The sequence below is a fragment of the Zootoca vivipara genome, chromosome 4, assembly GCF_965207765.1.
Source record: "Zootoca vivipara chromosome 4, rZooViv2.hap1.1, whole genome shotgun sequence".
NCBI lineage: Eukaryota > Metazoa > Chordata > Lepidosauria > Squamata > Lacertidae > Zootoca > Zootoca vivipara.
The window spans coordinates 34,943,875-34,957,695 of NC_142587.1; the positions used below are offsets into that span (position 1 = coordinate 34,943,875).

Consider the following 13,821-nt stretch of genomic DNA (forward strand, 5'->3'; position numbering starts at 1 on the left):
ACAGTTGAATACCGTATACTCTTGTTTGCTTTGTTGTTACTATTTTATTATCATCACCTTGGGGGAGAGTGTGTAGCAGCCAGCGAAGAGATCCCAACAAAGAGTTCTGGGTGTTGCAGCATAATTGCTGGCAGAGGTGAGGCCTTGTCAGCACATAACACCTCTGCACCAGTTGCCAATCTGTTTCCGCACCAAGTTCAAGGTGTTACCATTGTTAGTGGAATTACAAAATAAGATCCTGGCGTACTGAGCATGCCCAAAGAATTTGGTAAAGGTGACCAATCGCATGACACTCCTTTTGTGTGGTATTGGCCAATCACACGATGCTCACTCTTCAAGATGATAGTACACATGCTCACACTGTTTGTAATTTGGACCAATCATGGAAATGGCTTGAGGGAAACTCAGTATTTGGATTGGATAGGAATTGGAATAGGAAATTGTAACTTATGGAATGTGTGGAATTTGTGCCAAATGTATAAAACCCTTTGGAATGCTTTGTCCAGTGGCCAGTTGATTTGGGACAAAGAAAGCCCTGCTGGTCCTTTCCACACAGAAAAGAAATAAATACTCTGGACTGCTTTTTCATTTGCTGTCTTGTGGGCTGTCCGTGAGACAGAGCAAGTTCTTGCTTACAACGCTATTAGGATATAAAACCCTAACAGCTCGAGACCAGTTTACTTACAAGAGCATCTTACTCCACATGTGCCCAACCAGCTACAATGATCAGTGGATTTGGCACTACTACAGGTGCTACATAATACATGCTCTGCATTTGTAAGAACTCAGTTGTTTAATGTGGCAGCGCCTTCACTTTGGAACTCCCTGTCCATTGAGATCAAGCAGGTGCATTCCCTGTACTCTTTTCAGCTCCTGCTTAAAACGTTCCTGTTTAGACAAGCCTATCCAGATGCACAGAAAGTTGAGGCGACACTATAATCTAACACTTACAATCAGATTAAAATATACAGTATGTTAGCTGTACATGTCTGGTTAAGTTTACCAAAGTAGACACTGATTTTCATCAGACACTGAAAAGAATACATTGAAGACACCTGCCTAATGTCAATGGGTGAAGCATTCCAGGCGCAGCCAAGCTACAAGAGCAATGCCTTAGAGGTGCAGAACGAACACTTGAAGGAGCACTGCCAATGTGCCAGTTCCACAGATTGAAGTGGTACAAAGGAACACTCAGCTCGAGGTAGCCAGATTGCAACCAGTTAGACCAGCCTGACTTCTCTCAGCCTTGTCTGCATTGAGCCCATATCCAACAGACTGATCTGTACCTTGCCAAGAAAGAGGAACCAATTTGTGCCAAGAAAGTCTATGCACATCACTCAGAAACATGGATGCATGAAGTTCAGAAGGTGTGAGCCAGATTTTTTTCTCCAAGTGCCCACCTTTGGAGACTTTGATTATCTGCACATATCCACACATGGCTATGGTCCCCACTCCAGTCACCACTTGAGCTGTCCATAATTAGCTTCTGGAATAGAATCCAAGCTGTTTGGGTGTACTTCTGGTTGCTTTTCAGGTCTAAATATATATATAAGTTTTTCAACATTTAATCCATTGCCTTTTGGGAGGTGATAAGTACAGCTGCTTTGAGCAGCATTTCATACTAAATTGCTGATATTCTTTATCAGGCTTATTGGCACTTTAAAGAAGGTTTATCTGAGAAGACTTTAATAATCAGTTGTATATATAATCCTTTCACTTGCAGCTGCAATTTGGGGGCAGGGGAGGAGGAGGAAGAACCAATCTCTCCCAACCTTTCAAAGAAACCATTTGTATCAAAATACCTTTTTATCTGAGCTTTCTCTGCTAGTCCCTAGTTAATCCATTCCTCTGCCCATGAAAGTGCCGCATTTTTTCCTAAGGAGAAAATTTAACTAGCAAATTTTATTATCAAAATCCAAGAGAGTAATAAATTAAATGGGACTGTGTAGTGCATGCCACAATAGGTAGTATAACTTGAATTGGGTATTAGCAGCTTGTGCCTAAGGTACATCCTGAAAATATGCTTATATTTCTCTTAAATTTTGCATGTGACTCTGCCTAATACACATGTTTTTTGCAAGCAGTTCCCTCTAATATAATGATTCTTTGTATGTTGCATGCATATGCACTTTTTTATCCCCAACACATGCATTTTTAGTTGGAGATACACCACAAAAAGTGTGCATTTCTCAAGATAGCTGTGCTTCAAGTTTAAGTGTTGTTTCAGGAAGTGCAAATTAGGCAGGTTTGCATTAAAATGTGAATCAAACCTCATTTTTCTTCCATCCCTCATTTCAAGTCCACCTCTACAACTACACACAGCCTCATTCTGGTGCATGCTTTGTTATTTGTGAAAGTACAGAAACTGGCTAGTGGTGATTGTTTTATTCGTAGAATAGAAGAAAAGAAAGGCCCTCAATTCAGTCTTTGCCTTCTTCAGTACTTCTCTATATCTGAACAAAGCATTACAAACAGTCTGGGTATCAGTTATAGATGCATGTCACTCTAGTGTAGTTCATTGTATGACTCAGCCGATATACTCAACAGATCCTTATACAGTACAGCCCTCTTGGGGTGCATTTAAGGCTCCATAGTTATATCAGAATTTCAGATCTACAGAAAGGCTCAGTGTGCAAGTGAAATGTTGCAAAATCTTGAGACTGGCTTAGTTAGCTTTCTCTGAGAACAAAGGCATATATGAGGCATCCTTTCTCGCTGAGTTTTATTAATCACTTGAAAAGGGATCCAATGAACAGATATAATTAAATAAGCTCTAGACTAAGAGGAGGGTGGAGTCTTGCTGGACAGAGATGGATATGGCATTTTAAACGTCACAGGCAGGTGGGGATAGGGAAAATCATTCCTGAACACAAAAAAACACAAAAAAACCCCTACAAAACAGCCTAATGTGTTGCTTTTAAAAACAATTTTGTTTTCAGTTAGCAGGTTGCTTTTAACAGAAATAACATGTTTTCAGACTTTTAATGTAAATGAATAATAATTGCTGTATTTTAGTGACGTGTTTGCATGTGATTCCCCCCCTCCCCTGTTTTTGCCTGATGGCTTTAGAGCAGGCATCCCCAAACTTTGGCCCTCCAGATGTTTTGGCCTACAACTCCCATGATCCCTAGCTAACAGGACCAGTGGTCAGGGAAGATGGGAATTGTAGTCCAAAACATCTGGAGGGCCGAAGTTTGGTGATGCCTGCTTTAGAGAAAAACTTCAATTGTTATAGTTCACATGCTTCATTATTGATATTAAATGGTATAAGTGAAGAAGAAGAAATCTTAAAATAAGCAACTGTTAAATTTGTAAATATTTGTGTATTGTACAATTAGATACTAAAATGTATTATTGGGACTAGTAATATAATATTAGATTGCACAATTACATTTTGTGTGAGAAGTAAACCCTTTTGAATATGTGCATTTAGGACTGAAGCCATAAAGTAGGGTTGCCATATATCCAGGGAAAATTTGGGAAATCGGCAAAAAGCTCACCAACTTTGAGTTTCTGCCCCATGCTTTAGAATAACTACAGAAATCTAGGAACAGCAGGTATAAACTGGAAGACCATCTGAAGGTACATTCAAATATGGATGCTATGCACTGCTTTTAACAAAATGCACATTTGGAAACAGGTGGTCTCCTTTGCATTCAATAAAAATTTATATATGTATTCTCCACTATTCAATCCCTGGCTAGCTTGGACAGATGTCTGCACATCTATCTCCCCAACAATTCGTCCTGCAAAGAAAATGATAAAATTGAACTGAAGGCAGAGTCTAGGATAATTGTTTGCACTATAATTGTGTAATGACTACCCACGCTAGAAACTGAAACTACAAGTTACTCTGACACCCCTGATTGATGGTATTAAAGGAAACACATTTTTTATTATTTGGTAAGAAATTAGCATATTGCTTCCCACATCTGAAGAAGTGCTCAAGGCAGCTAGCATTAACAGCAACATTGTAAAACAAGAATGTTCCAACCAAAAGGTATTTTGAATGTCCAACATGCACAGGAGGTGCCAGTTTATTAATCAGGAACATGAGCAGGAAACGGGCAAGAAGCCAACATTTTGTCATGCCTCTGAGTGGGGGCGGGGACAGGGACAGACTAGGTAGCAGAAGGATATTTTGCATGGAGGTGGGTCGTGGCATTTAAAATTGCTGTGATGTGTCACCCGTCACTTCCAAGAAGTGGAGGCAGGTAGAGGCAATGATGAGTGGCCTCCCTCAATGATGCACTTAACTGATTCATATGCTTGGATATGTCAGCAGGTGCAGAGGAGGGGAATGGAGGAGGCACATACAGGTGCCAGGCAGCCAGGGAGCCAAAAGGGAGAGATTGACCAAAATGTGTAATTGTGGTACAGCCAGATTGCAGACAAGTACTGATAATCCTGAACTGCCCAGGCATTCTCATCTGGTCAGGCTAAGCTGCAAGTGTCAAGAGAGATCATCATCACTGCCAGTCTAGCCCATCAGACACTGCTCAAGAACTAGCCACATGCTACCAAACAAAGTGCAGAAGTGGGACTTTTGAGCATGGCTCACAGATGCCAGTTTGTTTTTGCTTTGTATAGCCTTCAACATCAATGCATCAGCTGAACCATTTTTTTCTTATTCTTTTTTTATTTTAATCACAATATCATATGAGAGAACCAGCACATCAAGGCCATGATCCTAACCCCTAAGTATTGGATAGGGGGTGAAATATATTTAATGTATTTAATTTTATTTTTGTAAAAAACTTGTATCCCACTCAAAGCTGCTTTTTTAAAAATACAATATTTCATAACATATGCAACACTGCTAAAACCACAACTGCAATCACAATGAACCAACATTAATGTAACAGACTAGAGAAATGATAAAAAATCATTTGTAAAAAGTAAGGATCAAAGTGGGAACGCAATTCAATGAAGTAAACCAAAAGGGCACTTAGCGAAACACTTTAATAAATAGCCACGTTTCAACTAACTTTGTAAAACATTAAGGTGTTGGAGTAATTCCATAATTACTCCAACACCTTAATGTTTTACAAAGTTAGTTGAAATGTGGCTATTTATTATTATTTGAATTATGGTGCTGGAGGAGACTCTTGAGAGTCCCATGGACTGCAAGAAGATCAAACCTATCCATTCTTAAGGAAATCAGCCCTGAGTGCTCCCTGGAAGGACAGATCGTGAAGCTGAGGCTCCAATACTTTGGCCACCTCATGAGAAGAGAAGACTCCCTGGAAAAGACCCTGATGTTGGGAAAGATTGAGGGCACAAGGAGAAGGGGATGACAGAGGATGAGATGGTTGGACAGTGTTCTCGAAGCTACGGACATGAGTTTGACCAAACTGCGGGAGGCAGTGCAAGACAGGAGTGCCTGCCGTGCTATGGTCCATGGGGTCACGAAGAGTCGCACACGACTAAACGACTAAACAACAAAGGTGTTGGAGTATGATGAATCTCAGGTGGATATTCTGCAAAGTGGGTGCCACAACAGAAAAGGCTCTAATACTAGTATCTACCCACCATCCTTGATAGGATCAAGGGTTCTGGAGCAATGGCTCAGATGTGAGGAAAGTACAGTGGTCCTTAAAATAACCAGGTCCCAAGCCATGTAGGGCTTAAAGGTTAAAACCAGCACATTGAACTGAGCCTGAAAACAAACTCTCAAGCAGTGCATGCCAAACAATACAGGCCTAATGCTTTTGAATGCTTAGCTCTTGTCAGCAATTTGGCCACAGCCTCTTGCTCCATTTGCATTCCTGAATGCTTTCATGGCCAGCCCCATGTTGAGTGCCTTATTTATTGATAGACAAAATCACATTGCTTTTAGTAATGGTTCATTTAAGGAAATGAAGATGCACTACAGAAAGCTAAAAAAGCACTCATGCTTGATGGTTTTGTTGTTGTTGTTTTTGCAAAAGCAGGGGAATAAAAATGTATTATTGAGACAAAAATTTGTGTGTTTTTTTTTAAATAAAAAACATATCTATTTTATTAGCTAAGTAATATAAGGCAAACTAATTTTCTGGTCTATGTTTCACCACATTTTAACAACCAGAAGCCTTTAACTTTCATGAGGAAGCTTAAAAGCAGGCATAATTCAGTCAAGTGCCAGTGAGAAAATAATGGCTACCTTCAGGTGACTCATTCTTCACATAGCATGAGATTTTGAAACAAATAGTAGCCACAGTTTGCATTCCCCACCACCCAACAAATCATTACAAAACAAAATCCACATGTGTCTGCTAATATGTTGGCAAATTAAATATTTTATATTCAAATGTAGTTTCATTGTTTGTTGTTACCAGCTCATTATTGGCAAGGAAGGTTGCTATAAGAGCGTGTTTGTAAGAGTTTTCAGCCCAAGGCAAGGAAGTCACAAAGAAAACTTATCTTGGCTGCCTTGAATTCATACCATCATGAGCCAGCCAGTGATTTAGGCAACAGCAGAAGTGGTTTCATTCAAGAAGAAAACATCGCCTACCAATATAATACAGTTTGTCCAATCTAATATACATTATCTGAAAAACCGCACGCAGCAACACAAGCAATAACCAATGTGGCAAGAGTTGACTAAAAGGAAATCGAATTGATTATACAAAGCTTTGCCTCACTGCTCTTTCCCAGAAGATGGAAGAGTCTAATAGGCACAGTTCATTATAAAATGCATCCATCAAATTAGAACCAGAGATTCTGAAAGCACAGCATGGAGGAGAGTATCTTTCCATTACACCCATTGGGATTTTCCAGCATCAACCAATATAGAGAATGTATCAACCATTAAATGGTTTAAGAGAAAGAAATCAGCTGTGGCTCTGAAGATCTGTTATCACTCATTGATTTAAGAAAGAAAAAAGGGGGGAACTTACCTAGAACCCCTAGCCTGTAGTTGATGGTTACAACAATGACATTTCCGTAGCTGGCCAGTATGCTGCCGTCAACAATATTCCCTGTGCCTTCCATATATGATCCACCATGGATGTAGACCATCACTGGCTTCTTGCTGTTCTGATCATGTATGTCTGAAAAGAACACAAGTAAGGAAAACACAAGAAAGTAATACAAGTATTAAAAGAAAACTGTTGCCTATTCCCCCCCCCAAAAAAGTGCTAATAATTTTTGCATATTTTCTCATGCCATCTATTTTTATTATCTACTAGTCTGCTTATCTTTAGTTAGGACCAGAATAAAATAGGGCTTGTAGATAAGCTAGGAAAGGGCCAAAAGTACCAAAGGTGACAGCATCTTTTATCGCACAAGTGGAATGTTGGAGGGGGTGGAGAACTATATCTGCTGAGTCTCACCTGGATCACAACTTGAAACGGAGCTGTGTTGCTTTTGGGATATGTATCACACAATACTAGGGCTCAAGTTAATGTAGGAATCTCACATGCAAAATACATAAGTTGAAGTAAGTAATGTACATAAAGTGTCATTATGAGGTGGTTTATAACATAAACATTATTTTAAAACAGCAAAGTTTTAATAGATTTATTAACATAAATAGCAGCACTGTCCCATGTCTTTCTGTCTTCCTCAATTTCCGAAACTGATAATGTTGCAGTTCTTGAGGCATATTCAACAAACTATCACCACCAAAAATTATCATTCACAGTAAGACGTGAAGTGGGTGGGGAAAATCTTCGGGCAAAATATATTGACAGATATTAGGGAGACGAAAAGAGTTTCATATCTACATTCTGCTTTGTCTAAACTAATTAAATTCAATCAACGGAGGACTGCTATGAATGACATTTGCGATTTGCCATCCCATTGCTTGCTTCAAAAATACTTTAAAAGACCAAAATGTTTCACAGAAAAAGGAGGAGAAAGATGCAAAAATAAGTAACCTTTCCCTCCCATTATTGTATGAAGCCTCCCTGCCACTGAAACAACTTTTAGAGGCATTTGTGGGGCTGAACTGTGATTTCCAAAACGGAAGCAAAATGGCTTTCCCCGATTTGTCAGCTGGAAAAAAACAGGGTAGTATATTGGGAGCAGCCAATTTTGCTCACCCATTAGAAGATTCTCCCATTTAGCAAACCAAAGGTATGTATAAAAGTGGTGGATATAGCTATAAGTGACTTTATTTGGGGTTTGGGCGTAGGCCGATAGTACCTTTCATCCACCCTTCAGAATAGCTCTCCTAAACTAGTTGGTGCGCATGATTGCATATTCTATTTAATAAATTGCCGGGCAATTAATAGTTCTATGTTAATATAACATAACAATCTACCTCTCATTATGAAACCAATATGTGGTGTTTTATACTCCCACATTTTCGTGATTTGAATCCAGAGGTTGATGGGGGAAAATATTGACTCGCCAATGTATCTGTATTGGTTCTAGAAAACATGGTAGGCAGAGGTGGATTTAGGGCAGTGTTTGTGGTGTGGTTGCACCAGGTGTGCAGCCAAGGAGGGCTCTAGGAACCTGTCAGAGCCTCACACCTCTTTCTCAAAGCCCAGCTCAAGCCAGCGCTGTGAGGGCTGTGGGGATGGTATCAAATAGCCTCACACAGGGCAGCATATTACGAAGGTCTGCCCCTATGGTAGGTATTCACTAGCTAACAACCAACAGACTTGCAACTAAGAAAGAAGTATATTTTCACATATCCTTGGCAAGATAAATAATACATATATTTTCTGCTAAGAATCACATTTGTAGTGCTGTTCAAGATACCAATATGGAATATAATACCTTCTTTTACCTAGCATAAATGGAAGATATAGACACTAGGAGGGCAGCAACTGGCAGCCCTCTTTCAGATCTGCCCCCATAAGAGGAACAGAAAATGTTACTTACTATATTAAGTGACAGAAATCAAATAATCAAACTTAGGGAGGGAGGGAGGGTAGACATATTTTACAGAAAAACTACTTTCTGAGCTGAGCCCTTGCATGACAGAATCTATTTGCTGTGTGTGAACTAAATGTCTAATTACTTTATTTGGAAAGGCATTATTACAGCAGCAGAGCAGTGGAAAAGAAGGTGAACAGTCGCAATAACAAGGGAGCAGAGATCTCAGCAGCTGTACTTGAAAATGTCAGAAAAGCCACCATAATTCTAAAGCCTCGAGAAAGGAGGAGATTAAGAGGTGACCACACCATAACTATAAAGATTTCTGAAGGGAACAGAAAGGGCAAATGTTACCATGCTAGTTGAAATAGTGTCAAATTTCAAAACACAGAAAAGAAGTGAAATAAGGTTAAGAAAAGACCAGACACCAAGGATGTGAGGTTGAAATCCAGAATTCATGAAAGTGGCAGACTCAGATAATTCAACAGTTTATGCAAACCTTTGTCAGGATGTCTAACATTAAGAAACAAGCTAAGTGTAATTTTTGTCTGAAAAGGGTTCAAATCCTAGTGGTGTGTTATTACAGCTGTTATTGAATGTGGAACAATAAAGAGGTTTAGGAGTGAATTAAGATTTTCTCTGAAATTTGTGTTTAATCTGAATATAACCAAATGCTGAAAGTGTATTCTTATAGTATAAAGGTAAAGCGACCCCTGACCATTAGGTCCAGTCGTGACCGACTCTGGGGTTGCGGCGCTCATCTCACATTATTGGCCGAGGGAGCCGGTGTACAGCTTCCAGGTCATGTGGCCAGCATGACAAAGTCGCTTCTGGCGAACCAGAGCAGCACACGGAAACGCCGTTTACCTTCCCACTGTAGCGGTACCTATTTATCTACTTGCACTTTGACGTGCTTTCAAACTGCTAGGTTGGCAGGAGCTGGGACCAAGCAACGGGAGCTCACCCCATCGCAGGGATTTGAACCGCCGACCTTCTGATCGGCAAGCTCTAGGCTCTGTGGTTTAACCCACAGCGCCACTGTGTCCCATATTCTTATAGTATATGTGCTTATTATTAAACAAAGAAAGAGAAACATTGTTGTGTCATATTAAGGTACTTGCCTCCATCCTTATGGGGAAAGTTCTAAAAATCTTGCATTGCATAACAAGCACCCAATAATCCACAGGAGTTTAAATGAATCCTGCATTCCCCCCCCCCCCAATAAAAGTCCCCACCACAGTTAGTCTTCCTTTACACCTACCAGAATAATGCGGTTGCTACAACCTAAGTAGTTGTATCCATGACACTTCACAGATTTTATATATTAAAAATATATAAAACATATACCCACATGATTATGCTTCCGTGCATGTTTACAATAACATGGAAGTGATGGGCATCCCAAAAGGATGGGCATCACTAGTGTGCTATATATCATATATAAACACACAAACCATATTCCTGGGAGCAATATGGGAGTAAATGGTAGTGTTAACGTTGCCCCGGATACATGCAAAGGAAGAAAGCTTTAAAGAATAAAATAAATTAAACAGTTTCCTTTGAAATATCAGGGGAGCGGGGACTGAAACAGGAGACAAAGTAATTGCATCCACTATATGGGGAAGAGGAAGAGGGAGATAAGGTGAAGGTGAATTTACAAAATGTACTAAAAAGGATAAAGGAAAAGATACACATGCAAGGTTTCAAGTCCATATTTTTTCCCCTTTTCCTAGGCAAAAATTCAGACTGGGAATAAGGAAGCATTTTTGGTTGTAAATAATATTTATGTTACTCACTTCACACATATTTACAGATAACCTGTACACTTATCTCAAAGGGGAATTGCAGTCATCTAAATGCTAATTTGTGTCTTATTTTTGGAAGAAGAAAAAAAGAGGTGGAAAGGAAAGTTGATTCCAGATAAGAAGAAAATAAAGCAGCACACTGAAATGTGTGTGATTAAATAAAGGAGGGGGGAAGTTAATGTTCATGCATATCACGTTTCAGTTTTTGGGAAAACAAAAACAAAAAATACCTTCGTCTTCCCCACGATCATTACTGGTTATATCATCTGCGCTTTTCTTTGTGTTGGCTCCTGGGATCAGAGTGAGCAGGAGAATAAAGGGAAAAAAGAGAATTCAAAAACAGCAGGTTCCCAAAAATTTAAAGGAAAAAAAAACTATCCAAAAAGTGGAAAAAAGGAAAAAAAGGTAACACAAAAAGTCAAAATTTGAATCTGAAAAAAGGATGCAAATTGCACACTAACATAAATGCTAAAGACAACAAATCAGGAAAAAAACTGGTAGGAAAAAATCAAATGCTGTGATAATGCAATTAATTTTATTTAAAATGATTGCTTATTTTGCATTCAAAATTTATAAGAAAAAAACACATTCTGTATACATGAATTCTTTGTAATTCAGTTGACAGTCCAATTTTCAGTGCACTATCATAGTACAATATTCATCAAATAGACATTTTAATTAGCAAAGATTTTAAAAGATTGGGGATAAGTGGTGAAAAATGAATATGAAATTCTGTTTCAGATGCCTGCCTAAGTTGTGCCATTGTCTCTGTTCCCAAGTCATTATGGTTTGAATCCAAAGAACTACACAACTATTTTGAACACCAAGGAGAGGTATACACTTTTGTGACATGGCAAATTGAAATTTGGGTCTGTTGCTGTTCAGAGTGGAAAAGTCAAAAATCCTACTGGGCATACCCAACATCTTGGACATGCCAAACGTAGCTCTTTGGATCCTGTCTTCTGACAAAAATCACTGTAGTATTTGAAATGAATTTAATGTAATTATTATTAATACAAAAAAATAATTAACACAGATAACACACATGGAAAATATTACGCAATACAGAGAAGTCAGGATATTTGTTTCGCTGAATACACATTTCCACCATCATCAACAATGAACTTAAAACATCTAATTTCAAACTGAGAATCATCTGCGTGTGAAAGATTCAGGTCTATGTGTGGATTACGCATTCAGTTCCAAGCACATTATACCTGTCATAGTTATACACAACATTTTACTTACCATGAGAGCAAAAACAGAAGTAAGAAACAGTAATACTCTTATTTAGAATCAAGAATTCCCCATAGATCTGGCTACACTGAGACATAACATGCAGGAACTCTTGTAGGGCTAAGATCTTTGGGGGGAAACCATTTCCAGTCTTGAGTGACTATGAGGGGAGCCACAGGGGAAGAGAGTAGTAGTTCAGTATGTGCAATCCCTCACACAGATGGTGTTCTGTGCATGTGGGAAAATTGATTCATATAAGCTTGGTGTGACATTTCTCTAAAGTATGAGTGACATTATTCATTCTTTATAAGGCTCCCCCTTCTGTTGCTTATAATTTTGCCATGTTGAGTTTTCTCATTTAGTGGGATACGCAGAGAGAGAGAGAGAGAGAGAGAGAGAGAGAGAGAGAGAGAGAGAGAGAGAGAGAGAGAGAGAGATTTCTAGAAAAAGAAGAGCTGGAGCTCACCATGAACTTCCCCCTTGTTTTCTTAGAATGTCAACCTGAGCTCCAGTGACCTCCTGCTGAAAATCCCTCCCTCCCTCCCTCCTTCCCTCCCCCCTCCTTCCCTCTCTCTCTCTCTCTCTCTCTCTCTGTCATTGTGAGAGTAGAACTCTGTTCAAGCAGCCTTGAAGAAAACAGCCAAAAAAGTTGTCTTGACATGGGTTGAACCAGATGGTGCTGTTAAACCTAATGAGGTAAAAAATCAAGGCCACAAATCCAAAGGATGTTCAGTTTACCATACATTAGGAGCAGGAAATATAGGAAGGGGTCATCCTCCCAACTGGACAATTTTCTAGGAGCCATAAGCCAATGGCATATGGAGGCCAGAAACAAAAAACGGGCGATGAATGCAGTTTTTACCTTTATACACTAAGCTAGTTTCTAGACATGCTCTCATATACCTCTCTACATCCAAGCAACCAAGAGACATTATCAGAGTACAAGGACACATTCCAGCCGAACATAAACACTTGGGGCACAAAGCAGAGCTGGGAAGGCATGTCACCTGGGGAAAGTCCCAAGGGCCACAAAGAGAGTCCTAGAAGGTTGCATTTGACCCTGAGACCTGTCTGCTTTTCTGACTGTGGAAGGATGTTCCCTGGTAAATCACACCAACAAAGGCAATAAATAAATGTTAAATAGATTATTTTATTTCATTTTTCTGTTGGAAGCTGCCCAGAGTGGCTGGGGAAACCCAGCCAGATGGGTGGGGTATAAATAATAAATTATTATTATATTATTATTATAAATGTAGATGAAGAGAGTAGGTGTCACTTCATCTGACTTTTAACACAACATGGTTCTCCCTGTGCAGCTTATATACACACCACAATAAACATTTCCAGTCTCTTTGTTGCATTTCTTTTGCAGTATGATGATATGTATTCATATGAAGACTTTTATCCATATCCAGGGATACTGCTCATGGTTAATGCCAACTTGCAAGTAGGTAGCAATGCCACAACCAGCCCCTGGTGTCCATTCATAGAATGTGAATGGCTAAAATAGGGTGAAGCCTTCACATGTTCAGCCTTGTATGTCATCTGGACACCTGGGATTCCAGGTTGTGTGGAAGGCTGCACATTCCCAAGCTGCTCCCTGCTTTTCAGATGTTTCCATTCTATGCACAGATACCACAGGCAAAGGCTACTTTGTGCAGTTCTACTTCCCATTTGTGGTTTGGTGTTAACTCAGATTACTGAAGGAACCATCTCGACCCCTGTATCCCTGTCTGGCAACTGTGCTGCTCAGATGGGGCTGTTGAGAATACCGCATGCCCTAGAGCAGGGATCCCCAAACTAAGGCCTGGGGGCCGGATCCGGACCAATCTCCTTCTAAATCTGGCCCGCGGACAGTCCGGGAATCAGCGTCCTTTTACATGAGTAGAAAGTGTCCTTTCATGGGTTATTTGTGGGACCTGCCTGGTATTTTTACATGAGTAGAATGTGTCCTTTTATTTAAAATACATCT

At 39.7% G+C, this 13,821-nt stretch overlaps 1 protein-coding gene across 4 annotated transcripts in view; it reads right to left on the reverse strand.

The window, feature by feature from the left end:
• NLGN4X (neuroligin 4 X-linked) overlaps positions 1 to 13,821 on the reverse strand; it is a 164,421-nt gene that overhangs the window by 77,804 nt on the left and 72,796 nt on the right. For 2 of the 4 annotated variants that reach the window (XM_060273479.2, XM_088667700.1), the window contains 2 exons: positions 10,844 to 10,903; positions 6,879 to 7,031 (listed from right to left, as the gene is read on the reverse strand). In XM_060273479.2, coding sequence (XP_060129462.1) covers positions 6,879 to 7,031; positions 10,844 to 10,903 — 213 coding nt within the window. The remainder of the gene's footprint in view (positions 1 to 6,878; positions 7,032 to 10,843; positions 10,904 to 13,821) is intronic. The other 2 variants (XM_088667702.1, XM_088667701.1) reach the window with 1 other exon arrangement.